This window comes from Cryptomeria japonica, chromosome 9, assembly GCF_030272615.1.
Source record: "Cryptomeria japonica chromosome 9, Sugi_1.0, whole genome shotgun sequence".
NCBI lineage: Eukaryota > Viridiplantae > Streptophyta > Pinopsida > Cupressales > Cupressaceae > Cryptomeria > Cryptomeria japonica.
The window spans coordinates 545,177,839-545,195,725 of record NC_081413.1 but is presented as its reverse complement, the minus strand read 5'-3'; the positions used below and the strand labels follow the sequence as shown (position 1 = coordinate 545,195,725).

Below are 17,887 nucleotides of genomic sequence, written 5' to 3'. Positions count from 1 at the left end.
GGGTTTGTGTAGAGAGCATTGCATGATAACAATTTCAAAATTATTCCTCATTTTCCTATGGGTGTGCAAGTTAGCATGTTATTACCAACAAGATAAATCCCCAACTATGTGAATGCATGGGTGCTCAAGGTCATCAAATACTATTTTATTGTATGTTCAACCATTAAATGTAGCTTCCTAGTCAATTCATTTTTTCTTCAAGATGACACTTCAGTTTCAAGTTCTATACTATTACATTTGCCTCCCCCATAGCATATATCAAGATAGTGCAAGTATCTTGTACCTCTAAGAACCTTGATACCCCAAATTTGTGCAAAATTCCTACTTGCTACAAATTAGTTAGATACACTATATATATAAAACAAATACTAAAATGGAAACACAATGAACAATATTGAATTAAATTGACAAAATTACATTACCAAATATCTAAGTCGCAAGGTTCGAGTTCAAGTTCGTGTTCGGCAACAATGAAATTCGGATGAAGTTCGGCCAGGGGGAAAAATTTGAAAAAAAAAAAATCATTAAATTTGCCTTATATAAATTTGATTTTTTCAAATATAAGTAATTTATTCACAAAATTATAAACATGGTTTTAACATTACTATATTTTAGTTAATAAAATTAATAATATACATAAAAATAGAAATAAAATATTACATAAATGATGATATAAAAATATATAGAAAGATAATGTAAAGCAATAATATTAGAAATATACAAATATTATAATTTTTTACATTATAGATATGTAATTATATTTATATATAACTATATGCGTATAATAATGCCGAGAGATATCACATAATTGTCTTGCATGTTTATTAGTTGTCAAGAAGGACATGGAACTGAATAAGACTGTACTCTTTCACTCTCATTAAAATTGTAACAGTTTCATATACTTAGAGACAAGTGGCAATGATTCTATTTTATTCAGAGTAATCAAATAATACTTATAGAGAAACTAAAACATGCATGCATTTACCTATCATATTAAAAATTAATAAAAACATAATAGCATAAATGATATTAAAAACATATTAAAAAAATAAACCAAGGGGTCAAACGTTATCAGTATTGGTCTCCTAGAAGCAGTCATTAATCTTGAAGCCGTGCAAACCCAACGATGTTGCAGAAGAACCGACCTGAACAAGAGCCGAAGGATCCCACCTCCACTCGGATTTGATAAGCCCCTCATGGCAAAGTGCCTGATGCGAGTCAATGCATCCATGACTGGGGCTAGAGCCTTGCGTCGACTAATATAATGGACCCCTAGAGCCCTACAAACCATAGACAGAACAACCCACACAAGATAAAATGCAGTAAAGAGCCCTAAAGAAATTTTAAATATATTTTAAAAACCACTATGCACGAATTTCAAAGAATTTTTGGTAATCCTTTGAGGTTAGCCGAATTCCAACTTCATGGCCGAAATTCAACGAACCCTGTGACTTAGCCAAATATCATTAACCTCTTTGAAGGGTTAACTGCCTTTCACTAGTGCTCAATACAATATATTCATGGATGATCTTACAATATCCTACACATCATATTTTATACTAGATTGGTCAAGCTAACTACTATTCCCAAGCATGTTGGATTATTCATAACAACTCAAGGGATAGCTTACAAAGCATATGCATCCAAAACCTTAATCACAATAAGGAAAGAGTTGGGACAAAGGGGTCCTAACATCCCCTCCCCATTGAAAAGCTTTGTCCTCAAAGCTTAAGGGAAGGAAACTAGTGTTGAATTTGATGGAGTTCCCAAGAAGCATCTTCAAGTTGCACGCCATTCCACTAGATTAGGACCTCAACGAGTGTGCAATTGTGAAGTTGGCATGAGCACTTATCCAAGACTACATTTGGTTGGAGAATGATGGATCCTTGGCATCAAGCTCAAGAAGAACTATTTTACCAATGACCTCTTGGCCAATAACTTTCTTCAACAATAGTCATGGAAGACAAGATGAACACGAGAGGAACATGGGAGTTCCAACTTGTCAACTATTAAAGTGATCATTGAAGAACTTTGTAAGGATCATAGAACTTAGGGGCAAGCTGCTACAAATCTTTCATCCTCAAGGAAGACTATTTATAAGGCTGCAACTAAAGGTAAACCATATCAACAAGCTGAAAATCTCATTCGGGATAGTGTTGATTGGCGTGTTGTTTCATGTGGTTCTAAGTCGTGTGGAGAATTTCACTAAGGATCTAAAGAATAATGTCACATGTGTTGAGAGTAGTGTCCACTACCTTTATTGGAGAACCGCTTGAAATGTAAGATAGAAGAGATGGTGGCTTCTACCCTTAAACTGCTTCATTTGGGTTCATTTTCATGGTTGTGTGCTAGAAATGCTAGTAGTAGTTGTTGAACACTACCGGAAGCTAAGAGGGGGGGGTGAATCAGCATTCACAAAAACTTGAACATATTAAGTTATTTTAATCAGTGCAATTATCCCAAATCAATTGCATGAAAATAAACAACACAAACATCCAAAACACTCTCTCAAGAACACCAAAAAATTTATGTGGAAAAACCCAAACTGGGAAAAACCACAATGAGATTCAACTCACAATATATAATAATTGTTTTTACAATGAAAAAAGGCTTCCTGCCAAAAGAGCTTACTGCTCCGAACTTGGCACTGAGGCGCACAACCTCAAGCAAGATAAAAAAGAGGACTTGCTCAACTGAAGATCACTTCTTCAGTGCAAGATACAAAACTGCTCTCACAATACAAAAGAAATGGTAGATTGAATTGTATGCAAATAGCATCTGTTAGAATGCAAATAATCACAAAATCTTGATTGGCAACATTGTCATGATAAGCAAAGCAATCAAAATGGATAGCATGATCACCGAAGAGATATCCGGTACAAACATTCATTTCGGACCATGATAAGTTTCACCAGAGCAAACACAAAAGAGAATAGAAGTATTTTCGACCCACATAAGGGACGTCAAAACTTCCAGAAACACATTGAATCATTATCATACTTCCTTTCAATAGTGTAACATGAATCCACAATCAATTCTATAGAATTAAATCATAAAGATAAACATCCAAACCAATAACCTAATACATCATGCAGTAGCTGAATATATATACATACATCTCGATCACTTAGCAGCAAAGGTTTGACACAAAGGTTTGCATCGATAACAACAATGACATCCACATGTGCAACAATCTCAACCTTTGTCATTGATGGCAAAACAAAATCAAACATATTCCTTTACTCTCCCCCTTTGACAACAAGGAGAAAGGGTGACATGCCAAGTCCAAAAAAACATTACGACCAAAAACTGCAACTTCAAAAAGAAAATAGAAATACCCGTCAAACATTGCCAAGCCAAATGTCCTTATATTGATTCTTCAAATCAATAAAAGAAGAGTTCCAAGCACGAATAGTAGCAGACAAAATCCTGCTCTAACATTCACAGTACACACACAAACTCACTGCAACATCAAAGATGTCTGCACTAACACTCTACTCAACTTTCTCTGCATCAGCTAATAACTTGAGAAACATGGACAGCCACAATTCCATAGCATCCTTGAGTCCACAAAAAAGTTTTACACAATCTTCTCTCTGTTTCTGCCTCATAGACAACAAGGAATGAAGATCTCGAGCCTTGGACCTCATTGCACCATTAGCATCTTTACAAATATTAAAGGACTGGGCTAGCTCCATAAGTTGAGACTCAATGGAGTGTATTTCATCTTTGAATTGTTTGGTAGCCATAGGCCACCTTAGACAATACCTGTAGAATTGGGATGCATGGTCCATAATCTTTCTAAAATTAACTAAATTCAACTTGAGATCATGATGTGCTTTTAGGCACCTTTCAATTATCTTTTCTTATACATTTCCTTCAGTGCAGGGTTCATTGGATTCAATATCATTTTCAACAACAGTAGCCATCCGCTCAATCAACGGTTCTATCAATACCTCTAGAAGAACATTAGCAACATTTAAAGGAACAAGATTGTTCCAAATTAAATATGTAACACAAGCCTGTTCAATAGTTACCTGATCATAAGACAAAACAGTGAGATATAACTCACCAACTCTCTACAAACCACCAGGCTTTGCAAGCATCTCAAGAACTGTGTTTTCATCAAATGACCCTTCTTCTAAAGAGGCAAGGGAAGCAATCAGCAACTTCTTAACTGAATCACTCTTCTGCACACACACCATCTCTAAGTTCTCTTCATCACTCTCAACAATGATAGCTTCTACAGATTTCTTTGATTTCGTTTTCCTTTTGATGCCCTAGAAGAAGAAGCAAATGCTTCCTCAGATGATTTCTTCACTTTTTTGCCTTTCGGCACCAATTTAGTCTTGCTAGATCTCTTTCCAGCACATCTTCTCATAACCTCTTCATAAGTTACAAAACTTTCTGCATTTGCATCTCTAGGGATCTTAAGAATTATTTCCACAATGTCCATACATTCATCTTCAGATACTTCGTAAGGAAGCTCATCTACCCATGAACTCTAGGAATAACAGCCTCAATAAAAAATTGTCTTTATCCACTAGAAAAGTGGCATCATCTCTATACCATTCAACAATCTTCAAAGGAATTCAATTCCTCATGATCAACTCTTTTTGAATATTCGAGAAGAACTTATGACAAGCAACATCACAATTATCCAAATTATACAAGCAACCTCTAATCTGAGCACTTACCGGAACATCTCTTCTCCAAGCAATATTATTCAATCCACGTAAAGCATTGAGAAAGTAAAATACTAAACATACAATAAGTGAACCATACTAAAAGGGGTATAAATCAGTCTTTGTCAACCGGAGGTTATCCAATAGTTGTCACCTCAATAACTCACAAAGATCATAATCAACCTTCTCTTTTACCATCTTATAAGACAAAAACATTGTTATAGAGGAGGTCGAACCTTCACGATTCTTGAAATACACTTTATAAGAGAGTACAATAGTTGCATATCGAACAGCCAAGTCAATAATAGTATCAATTCACAATGCTCTTTTGTCAAACACAACACCAATCAACTTACTTCATCATTCCTTGTGGACTTCAACACAAGGACAGTTCCAAATGAGCATAAGCCAGTCATATCCTTCAAGGCTTCTTTCGTAATCTAATATGGTTGATCCAACCATAGACAATCTCCATGAATTCTACTCAAAACTATCTTAATTATCTCCTCATCATAAATCATAGGAAAATTACTCCAAGTATCCAAACCCTTATGCCCTTGGATAGCATATTCTACTCTAAATCTCTATGCGTCATCTACTAGATGAATTCTTTTGAAATCATCAAGCTTACTATGATCATATTCTTCCAAGGAAACATGAATATAACTGAAAAATGTCTTCTTTACATACCAAATTGTCGGGAACAATAGAAAAAGCACCAATTGGATCACTTGACGCCGAAATAAATGGTCTACATTCAAAACTACGTCTTGCTTGATTATTGCCACTAATGATATTAGGATTTGCCATTAGAAAAATATTTCAAACAAGAAAAATACCTTGAATTCTTCTTCACTTCTCCTCGTGCTCTGCTGCTCTATGATCGCAATTGCACAAATGAATTTTGAATAAGCTATATATAGTCGTCAATTAGGGTTTCTACAAAAAGCTGATACACTGTATACCCGAAGTCACCAAAAAAGTTTTGAACCAACAAACTTGCTATCAATCCACTAGAAATCACTTTCATGCTTCTACAGTGCTGAGAGCTACTCAACACCAAGCCAAGAGGGGATGAAAGATATGCTTCAAAGTCTCCCCCTCACACATAGCAATCTGAGTTAATTACTAGAAGAAGGGTCTACACCCACAAAAGGTGCGGATCCATCCTCAACCTTATCTTTGTTGGTTGAAAATTTTGTACACTTGGGGAAATATACAAAATTGTGGTTTCAACTACAGCACACGAGTAAAAACTCTCCTAATTAAGGGAAGGCTCCCCCTATCTAACTACAACTTGGAAAATAAAATTGGATGGGACAGCAATCTTTCTTCTTTTTTCAAGAAAGACAATATCCTTTTTCTCTTCACAGAAAAGGATAGCGATTGAATAACAGCAGTAACCACTTTCAAGTAAAATGAGAGAAAGGAAGTGAAGTTTCCTGAAAGCTCAAAGACTCCCGTCACTTCCTTCGGGACGGGACAGCAATATCAAGCTCAAAGACTTGACTATTGGAAGTCCTATCTACCCTTTGCTATACTAAATTTTACAACGAATAAAAGATAACAGCTCAAAGACTGGAATAATCTATTCTTTTAACACAAAGACAAGAACTAATGCAAGCTCAAAGACTTGCTGCTATTTCTTATCAAACAGTAATTTTCCTCAAGAATGGACGCAAGCTCAAAGACTTGTTGCTCCTTCAAGAGAGTTTCCTATTTTAATTAATCTTCTCTACTTGCAGCTCAAAGACTTCAAATCAGATTGGACTAAGCCCCTTTAGAAATACTTTGCATAGAAGGAATAAAAAGATTCAAACTCAAACATGTAGCTCAAAGACTCAAAACTTGAGTAATCCTTCTTTATTATTCTTCAAAACCTTCAATTCACATACATAAGCTCAAAGACTTCTTGCTGTAAATTTGGCAGAGTTTTTGCTTGCTTTCCAAAAGATAAATATTACAATAGACTCCTCCAGTATTTATAGAAGAGGAGCCTTGAGAAAAAGGTGGGAGGATCCTAACTAACTTGAGAGATTCTCTCAACCACCAAGACTCATTCAATAACTAACTGAGACTTCATTAACTAACTAAGAGTTACTCCAACTAACTAAGACTTATTCCAACTACAGTCCTAATCGGACACAACTTGTAGTTGTCTTACATGTAATTACAAAAGTGCAAGTAATGTGTAACTTGCATTTTACAAAAAATATTTTTACATATAACTTGTCAAAACAAAATTGCAAATGCATAACTAAAACTATTCCATGTGTCTAAAGACACGACTCTAACTGCATCATCCTTTGTCTGTGATGATCTTCACGTCGCTTCAGGATGCTAGAACTTGAAGTATTCTAGATTGGTAAAGACATCTTGAACCGGAACGGGAACTTGCATCCTTGTCTTCTTGCTTGGGGTAATACTAGCTTTTCAAGAGGGAACGGGCTGCCTTCCTCTTTTCATGTCATGACCATCTTTGTCTTGAAAGCATTTTATGCTCTCAACCATGAATTGTTGTTGTATTTCTTCTTTGTATCATCCTTCATTCTTGAAATTTGCTTGCAAAATAAGGCCCATGCCTTAATCCATTGATTTGGTAGATCGTGTGTGCAAACCGGACTGACAAGGGAAGAGAGAAATTGATGCAAAAACGGGCTCACCAGTGAATTTCGGGTTTTGGAAGTTGCATTACATGTGTGGGGAAAACAAGAGCATTAACTTGCAAATGTGGGAACAAACACGCAACTTCATATGTGTAATGGGTAACTACAAGTTTGCACTTGTAATTGGTCCTTTAAAACTCATTTTCAAGTGTTTTTTGAGTGCATTTTGGACCAATTTCGGGTTCTGGATGGCTGACTGCAAGTAGACTTTAAATGGGGAAAATGAATGAAGGTGTGAAATGAGTGGATGAATTGGTATGTACGGATGAGGGAATTGGAAGCGGATAGGTAAAAATGAATTTCAAGAAGATCACTTGGAACTTTGCCAATGCAAAAATGGGAAGAACTTTCAACTTGCAACCCGGATTTCAAAAAAAAGATGGTTAAATCTTTTATCCGTAAGGGAAGAACAATGATTTTCATCCAACTTGTAATTGGAATTTAAAATCCCGAATACAAGTAAAAAGGGAAAATGGGGAAGAACAATGCAATTCTAAAATTGCTTTACAAAAGGGAAAATCTCTCTCACAAAATCTGATTTTTGGGGAAGAACCAACCATTTACAAATTTACAACTAGAAAGAAAAAAAACAAGAAAACAAGAAAAAAGAAACAAGAAGAAAATAAATCTTACCTTGCTCCAATGTGAAAATGCCTCTCCAAAAGATAATCAATCTTTGAAATAAAGAAGAATATCTCTTAAAAAGAAATTAACCGTATTCCAAAACCCTAGCCACGTTTTTGAAAAAATGGCAAAAACTGAAAAACGTGGCAGCAAATGCATGAGAAATGGCATGGAAAATGGCCAAGACTCTTTCTAACCTCAATACCTTAGCATACCAAGCCAAAACGATTCATAACATTGCTGATTCGTGGCATTTTTAATGAAGAAAAACGTGGTTTTTTAGCAAAAACGTGTTTGCTGTTATAAACCTAAAAACCAGCAAACTTAACCTCCATGTGGCGTGAAAGGTGTCTAAAAATGCATGGAAATAGGAAGGAATCCAAAACGCCTTCTATCTCCCAAAAAATCTCCACAAAAATTTGCTAAAAATCTTCAAAAAACATGTTTTTCCTTGCAATTCGGGTTTTTTGGAACAAATAGCAAGTTTAAAATGTATGAAACAATGAAAATCGGGTTTTTTGGAGGATATGACAAGTTTAAAATTTCACTTTTTCAACATGTTAGGCAAAATTGGGATTTTTTGGACAAATAGCAAGTTTAAAATGTCAAAAATGCACTTTATAAGCAAAATCGGGTTTTTTGGACCAAAGTGCAAGTTTTAAATTGTCACTTTTTCACTTACAAGGCAAAATCGGGTTTTTTGGACCAAACTGCAAGTTTTAAATACTTGTAAATGGGAAATAAAATCCCTACAACAAGTTATACTTGCTTGCACATATGTAATGGAGATTTAAAATCCCTATTACATGCAAAAACCATTAAAGTAGGGGTTTTTTCACCAAACTGCAAGTTTACTTGCACATATGTAATGGGGATTTAAAATCCCTATTACATGTGAAAACCATTAAAGTAGGGGTTTTTTGACCAAACTGCAAGTTTACTTGCAGTTGAGCCAAAAAATCCCTATTTTAACTAAAAATGACCAAAAAACAATAAAAAGATAAAAACAACAAAGGGGAAATTTAAAAAAAATTACAAGTAACATCTTTTAAATAAAAGTGCACATGTAATAAGTCAAAAATTCCCCTACAAAGACCAAAACAATGAACATCATTAAAACTTGCAGTTTGAAGAAAATTCTCCACCTACAGTTGGGGTTTTAAAACCCGACTGAAGGAAAGACATAGCAAACGAACCCAGAATTTGATGAAATTCGAAACGTAGTTCGAGGATGGACTGAGGATTAAGCCAGTCCAAGGATTAGTCGAAATTCTGCCTCGGGAAGCGTGCCATAGAGTAATTTTTTTTTCATTTTTTCACAAAAATTTCATGTAATGGTCCTTCATTTTTGAAAACAAAAATGAGGACAACAATCTTCAATCTTATTATCATAATTCTTCACCCATTTCATCTTCATCTTCTTCTTTTCTTTATTGATATCAATTTTCCTTTCCGAACCTTTAGATTTTTCAATTCTACTTCTGCAATACCTAGCAATATGACCCATCTTGTTACACGTGTGACACATTGGACCTTTTTGAGGTTTGCTTCCATTCATCTTGTTATTTCCACATCTTTTGCATTCAAAAGCTTTGTGTCCATATGTATTGCAAGCATAGCATATCCCATTGAAAGAACGAACATAACTTAAATTCCTATATCCATTTATCATCATCCTATTTCTGCATTCAGTAGCCTTGTGCCCAAACTTATTACAAGAATAGCATCTGATGCCAATAAATTGATTTCTGTTTTGACTTTTGCATTCTCTAGCTCATGTCCAATTCCATTATATGAAAAACAGCTGCTATTAAAAGACGAATACCTGATAGGAGTAAAAGGAGCTCTCCAAACATCTCGTGTTTCCAAAACTTTTGTTATTCAGATCTTTGCCATTTTTAACCTTGTCTTTTCCTTTATCTTTTGTCGAAAATTCACCTTCTTCAAAGCCAAATCCACTCTTGTCTCTAATTTGTCTCTAAGAATTCATAACAACATCTAATACTTCACTACCACCTTTGAGTTTTAATCCATTATCAATTTGATCTTTTGCATCTTTTAGTTCCTCTTTTTTGACTACTTCTTCAAGCTTTGCACATTCTCTGGTCTTCTCATCAAGCTTTGATTCAAATTCATCAATAGCCTTCTTTCCTTTATCTAACAAAGTTCTTAAAAAAGAAGAAATCTTCTCAACTACCTTCTTCTGCTTCTCTTTGCTATCATCTAGGTTTGCCAAAGCAGATCTCAATTCGCATTCCATGTCAACTATACCATCCACATTGTTCTATCCATTCCGATTCACATCATCCATGTCATTCAATTCTTCTTCAAACATAGTGTTCAAAATCCAAGATCTACCTCGAGGGTTAAGCTAACTCTTCAAGAACCAAAGCTTTGATACCAATTGTTGAACACTACCGGAAGTTAAGAGGGGGGGGAGGGGTGAATCAGCATTCACAAAAACTTGAACATATTAGGTTATTTTAATCATTGCAATTATCCCAAATCAATTGCATGAAAGTAAACACAAACATCCAAAACACTCTCTTAAGAACACCAAGATTTTTACGTGGAAAATCCAAACTGGAAAAAATCGCGGTGAGATTCAACTCACAATATATAATAACTGTTTTTACAATGAACAAAGGCTTCCTGCCAAAAGAGCTTATTGCTCTGGAGTTGCAGACTAAGGCACACAACCTCAGGCAAGATACAAAAGAGGACTTGCTCAGATGAAAATCACTTGTTCAGTGCAAGATACAAAACTGCTCTCACAATACAAAAGAAATAGTAGATTGAACTCCGTACAAATAGCAACTATTAGAATCCAAATAACAGTTCACAGTGAATATTCATCTATCTACTCAATACCTCTGAATCTTTGCACAACTTTCATATCCACTCATATCGACATCCATCCATATCTCTACCTTTGTCTATCATAATCAATTCGCTCAATATATACCAATCGAATCCAAAATAAACTTTACTAGGTCGGCCAAAAGAATATGAAATGTGTACATAGCAACAAGCCAAAAATACATCATCCAGAAGGTATGGGAAACGTGTGAGGGTTCACACAAAGTCGGCACTCCTTCCAATTAGCATCAAAAACCTTTATGCACAACCACTTGGACCAATATGCACAAAGCGGTACAATACTTGATCTAATAAACATATACTATCTTATTCTAGACCTGAAGAAAATGGTTCACCCTAGAAGAACCACAACATCTTGATCTGCAATATAGTCATGATAAGCAAAGCAAACCAAATGGATAACATGATCACCAGAGAGATATCCGGTACACACATTCATTCCAGACCACAATAAGTTTCACCAAAGTAGACACAAAAGAAAATAGAAATATTTTTGAACCACATAAGGGACGCCAAAACTTTTGTAAACACATTGAATCATTATCATACTTCCTTTCAACTGTGTAACATGAATCCACAATCAGTTCTATAACATAAAATCATAAAGACAAATATCCAAACCAATAACCTAATACATAATGCAATAGCTGAACATATGTACATACATTCAGATCACTTAGCAACAAAAGTTTGACATCAATGACAACAATGGCATCCATATGTGCAACACTAGCCACCTAATCCAGTGGTGTTGTTGTCTTCAAACATTTGGTGACTTCAATTTAACCATCTATTTGGAGGTGATATCTAGAGCTCATCTTCAATGTTGTGCCAATTTTGTTGAATAATTCTTTCCAAAAGTGGCTTGTAAATGCTAAGTCATGGTCTAAGACTATAGAAGAGGAAATGCCATGATAGAAAATTTTCAGAAAAGATTTGGTCTATAATGAGCACAAAAGTCATTTTTGGGAGTGGTCTGTCTTTCATTCAAAATTATTAAAAATATTAAATATTAATATATATTAAAATTTTAAATAATTAGTTATATATATTTGTTTTAATAGTTAATAATTAAAAAATTATTAAATAATTAAATATTTGTTTTTATTAAATTATATCATAGTTAACTAGATTAATATTTAATACAGATAATCCTATATATAACTATTTATCATATATAATACAATAATGGCCCTCGACTAGATAGAAGGTTTCAACTTTTCCACTCTGCTACCCACCTAGAGAGTAAGATCTTTGAGAACTTTATTTTAGCTAGAGGCTAGGGATATATTTTGGCCTATAGACAAGAAGAGAACTTAAAAGGAGGGAAGGCAATTTGCATAGATTGCCCCACTCCTTTCTTAGGGGCACTTGAGCTAGGAAAAGATAAAAGGCTTGGGATAGGAACCCACCTTTCCTTGGGTAGTTGGAAAAAGATCCTTTCTTGAAGGAGATAAAAAATATAGTTATTTAATTAAACAATTTAACAGATATTTATTTATTATATGTATGCTATTCAAATTTTTTAATATTAATAATTGCTAATAAATTGAAATTATATATTTATTAAAATTATTTTAGCTAGAGGCTAGGGTTATATTTCGGCCTACAAAAGAGAAGAGAACTTAACAGGAGGGAAGGCAATGAGCGTAGATAGCCCTACTACTTTCCTTGGGTCACCAAAGCAGGAAAAAGATAAAAGGACTGGAATAGGCACCCACCTTTCCATAAGTAGTTGAAAAAAAGATCCTTTCTTGAAGAAGATAAATAATATAGATATTTAATTAAATAATTTAACAAATATTTATTTATTAAATGTATAATATTCATATTTATTATTAAAATTACTATATAAATTTAAATTTAAATAAATTATTTTGTAAGTACTAAATGTAACAAAGTTACTAATATAACATATCGACTAAAATTTAAAAAGCTCCTAATTGTGAATGTCCAGCAGCTGGTTATGGCTTCCACTTAATCCATTCTGCACAAGAATTTGAATGTGATTACTCTTGGGTGAGGAAAGGTCATTTAGTTCCTCAATGCTAGCTCAGAAATTTGCTAGCAATTTAGGCATGGTTGTGTTGACGTGGATAAAGTCGGATCACCAACTTTCTCTGGTTAACGTAGAATAGAATGTTGTTGAGTATCCTATCCTCTCTTACGTAAGGAATCCCTAATGCTGTTTTAGTTGATCAAAGGGGACAACCTCAAGGTTCCAAATGTCAAGTCAAGACTGTGGGATAACTCAGCGGTCTGATGTGTTTTGCTGGAAACACAAAGGGGTCTTACATTTACAACAAGCTGGTTTGCATCCAACAATGTTGCTACTCTCAAGCTGGGAAATAAAATCAAAAGGGAAGGGTTTAGGAATCCTAAGGACAATGATGATAACAGTTAATGCAGCGGGTAGACAGATTTCGATAAACCAGTTCTTGTTTCACCGTAGAAACTCTCACAACTCGACAAGAACGGTGCAAGCTCCAAAGGATAAATGGATTTTCAGACCATGGGGATTCATCCAAGCACCCAATTTTGGGGCAGCCTCAAGCAAATACTCATAGTTGAACTAGGCACAGTTTTGGGTTCAGACTAACCATACACGGTGACCTACAATCAGTAGGTCCCCAATGGTATGAACTTGAAATACATCAAATACCCCCCACATTTCACTATTAGAATGATTGAACTCTAATTCTAACCAGCTGAAGGGAAACCATGCAAACAGAGGAAAAACAAAATAATAAACACCATGTTTCAATGTTTATGTATTGATTTCAACTACCATTACAACAATTCCTCATAGCAGTTCTACTCTATTTCTAATAATTTAACTACTAAAATCTAACCCTCTTACCTCTAAGAGTCTGAAAATCTAACCTATTCTAACTTTCTAACCCTTTACAAGAGAAAGGCCTCTGCCTTTTATAGATTTTACAATTCGAACCAAGGGCCAGGATTGACCGCATCCAAGGGCCCTGATCCGCCTTCCAGAAGCTTGGCTGCTTTAGCCCATGCCTAGTTAATCCTGAGTTATCCTCCCAACCACTTTCTCAACTACCGACCACTATTTGGCATCAATTTGGTCAATCAGGTGGCTAGAAATAACTGACCTGTATCCCTTTGCTTTGAAATACATTAAACGGGGCCCACAGGCAATCTTTTACATTAAACAATTCAATTTTGCAAACTAACTTTCTGGAATTAATTCTAGCTGTGTAATTCTGAGTTTGCACATTTTGAGTGTTCTTTTATCTTCAACCTTGTTGACTCAGTGGTGGCGCGCTTCCCCGTGCTTCGTCGTTTTGGTCCTGCCCTCCTACATCGCGTTCTTGCATTCTCGCTTACTGACGTTGATCGCGATCTGCAAACAATCCATTTCGACTTGAATTGATCTTTTCGCAAAATTAAATAAATTTAACAAATATTAAATTTTCAAGGCCCGGAGGGGAAAATAAAAATATCCACTTTTTAAATAAATCTTGGATCTCCCCTCTTTTGTCTTTTACAATTCATCATTTTGCGCTAAGGGAGAAATTACGGTTTTAGGAAAAAATGTGCGATTTTCACTCGATCTTTTAAACGCTCCCCTGCTTTAATGAACTCGGTAATTTTCCATAGAATGCATGACTTTTGGTTTGCAAAAATCACCTACTTTTGTTACACCCCTTACAACATTCAAACTTTACTCACTCGATTAAAAAAAAATCGGCTAATTAGGGTCAATTTGAGAGGTGTTTACAAAGACTTTTCTAAATTTAACCAAAATCATTCAAAATCGACCCTTAATTTTTATTGAATTTTAAATCACTTAACTGGGTAAAATTCGGCCTTTGAGAAGGCATTGTAAGATGTCAAACCCCCTATTTTCGCTTTGACTTTAATATCGCCCTCCTTACCAAATTCAGGAATTTTGGATAGGATTTGTGACTTTTCTTTATTGGTTTCAAATACCCCTCCTTTAATATGAAATTCAGGACTTTTGGGGAATTCGAGCGACTTTTCTATTGCTTTTTCACTTAATGAAATTTGGCCATATTAGTTGCTCTATGCGATTTTCCTTGTGCTTGGGATTTTTAAGCAAAAATGAGCGATCCTTAGATCTTTGCTTGCCCTTCAAAACTCAAGTATACTAAAAGAAATACTCGACCTCTGATTCACATCTCACCCTTAATGATTATCAGGCATTTTGAGGAAAACGCGCAATTTTGTCAAAACGCAAGGATCTAAAAAAAATCGTGATTTTCTCCCATTTCAACTCTGGAGTGTGGCGACTAGGGCTTCGTTTGATCATTCTCCGAGGAGAAATTTAGGATTGCGAGCAAATCTGTGCGATTTTAGTTATAATTTGGGCTCTCTTCTTGCAAAATGACTTAAAACCACCGAAATTTATTTACCCCCTACTTAGCTTACGAATTTCCGGATTATTCAATGGATTTGGAAAGTTCGATATCTCCTTGAAATCGAAACACAAGGCCCTTCTTTCCCCCTCACGGGTAGGCCAAAACAAAGGGGTCCCCGTCAAGGATGGGGTGTGTTGTGTGAAGCACAACAAGTTGGAGTGTTGTAAATTGAAAGATTCCGATCAAAGAGTAGATGGGGGATGAATGAGAGAGTGCAAGAAGGGGTTTGCTCGAATGGATCCTAATAATCCAACAATACTCTATGCAAAACATTTATCTAAAAAATTTAGAGAGCATTCCTGCAAATCTAGAAAATCACTTTCTTAATAACTGGGTTGTATGGCTCTGAGAAAATTAGCTAAACTTATTCTTTCTAGGATTACATAATTACCATAAACTTTACTGTAGATAGTATGTTTATAATATATAACTTGAGTTGTGGCATGAACTGAAGTTTGATCTTTTGTGCTCCACTAATGCTATAGATAGTATTTTAATATATTCATTTCAATATAAACATGAAAATATCAAGGTAACATATTATGGGGAAAAAGCATACCTGATGTTGAAGTAATTCATGGGATCACGAGAAGCTTGTTCACTAGAGAACTGCCAAAGGAAAAAAACAGAATCTATTAGAATTATCAAAATGCTTAAAACTGCAGCCAAAACTAGAATTTTACTATTATAGTGCTGACATTAAGCCACTGATATAGTTATATTTTGTGAGTTCACATTGACAACAATGAGGTTATATGATTTCATAATTTCTTATGAGATTGTCTTTTTTGTGAAAAATATATCTTATACTACTAGAAGAAACAAAAAGGTTAAATAAATCTATCAGCGGCCCTGTAGAGAAAGATTTGTAATGTCCTTTTTCTGAAATAGGATTTAATGATAAATAATATTAATTAAAATAAAATATAATATAATATAATATAATATAATGACAAGCTAACTAAGTTTAATGAAAGGTCAAGAGGCATGCCATGAAGAGTTATGACTCCCTCTAACATGAGATATAAAAGGGGGAAGAATTCATTTGAGAAAAGGATAAGGGGAAAGGGGAAAAAAGAGTGGAGCATGGGAATTAAGGAAAGATAAATGGAAGAAGGAATGAGAAGGAAACGAGGAAATGACTGTCTCAAAGGACAGAAATGATGAAGGGTTATGACTCTTTCGAAGGGTGATAAATATGAAAGGTTGTGACTCTTTCCAAGAGTGATAATAATGAAAGATTGTAACCCTTGAAAAGGGCAGACATGATGAAGAGGTGTGACTCTCTCACATTGGAAGTTATAAAGGGGAGAAGGTATCATTTGAGGAGGACATGCAAGTGAGATCAACTTGGGGAATGATTTATTATTCTCAAAGGTAGCAATGAAGGGTGGTGACTCAATTCTAATGAAGGGTGGTGACTAGTCTTATGAAAGGTGCTGACCCTTTCACCAATGAAGTATAAAAAGAGATCGTTCCAAATCATTCAAGGATCACTTATCAATCATCATTCCAATCAAGAAAATAATCAATCAAAAAATCATTCTATCAGATCAGCATTCATTCAATCACCATTCTCCAATATATCAAACCAGTGCATCATTAAATTATGACTCACCAATACCTCAAATCATAAAATCAAAGGAATTCATTCAATTGATCTGACTCTGGATATATTGGAAAGGCATTACATATACAGCAGAGAAATTAACTAAAACAATGTGGTATGAGTTCTCTATACATACATATTGGGAACTGTGACTGTGTATTTATATTTCTGCCTATTTGTTATTATTATTAATATACTGCTGTCATAATTGATTAACATAGTCTAATAGATACCAGTCTGATTTAATAACATTCTGCAGTTGATTGTGTGTTACTGTATTCCTTCATATTTTCTGAGTGTTTCCAGCCATGAGAGAAATGGGTCCACAAGAGGGGTACAGTGAAGGGGCATTCCTCTAGGTATGCCACCTCTATGAGGGGACTAGATGGTTCCATGAGGCCAGTGGGTGCAGAGGGTACTGCCCTTGGGCCTAGAGGAGATGATTTCCAGGGCAACCTGTTGCAACCTCTTTCTCTTATCATGGTGCATAAATACAAGGAGACCAATCATAGAGAGAAGGCGAGGATTGGCAAGATGAGGGGATAACAGCAAGGGGACACCTCACTGGGTAGACCACCTCATCTGTATGGCATGGGCCACATGAGGCCAAGAGGGATGGTATATCCGCTCTTGGGCCTAGGGTAGAGGATCTGAGACACCCCATTGAAATCACATTCTCCCATTTAGAAATTTTAATGATTGAATTGATAATTCTGCTACTGATTATGATAATCTGATTTACTGTTATGAGATGAATATAATAATATGGTTTACTGTTCTAATCTGATTTCCTGTTCTGATATGGATTCACTAATCAGACTACGGTTCTGATATGAACTCACTAATCTGTTTACTGGGATTATTGTTGTAAGAGATTTTCTAATCTACTTGCAGGGCTTCAGTCAGGTGAAAGGTATTCTCTAAATCCACATATTCATTTGGAAATCAAGAATTAGGGAAAACTTGGGGCACACCCAATTAGGGGACATTACAAGATTCTTCCCAAGAAACCCAGAA

The 17,887-nt window shown here is 35.1% G+C and overlaps 1 protein-coding gene across 1 annotated transcript in view; it reads right to left on the bottom strand.

The window, feature by feature from the left end:
• The window catches only part of LOC131061006 (chromophore lyase CRL, chloroplastic), a 128,685-nt gene that overhangs the window by 69,867 nt on the left and 40,931 nt on the right, over positions 1–17,887 (bottom strand). The window contains exon 2 of the mRNA XM_057994507.2: positions 15,821–15,870. Coding sequence (XP_057850490.1) covers positions 15,821–15,870 — 50 coding nt within the window. The remainder of the gene's footprint in view (positions 1–15,820; positions 15,871–17,887) is intronic.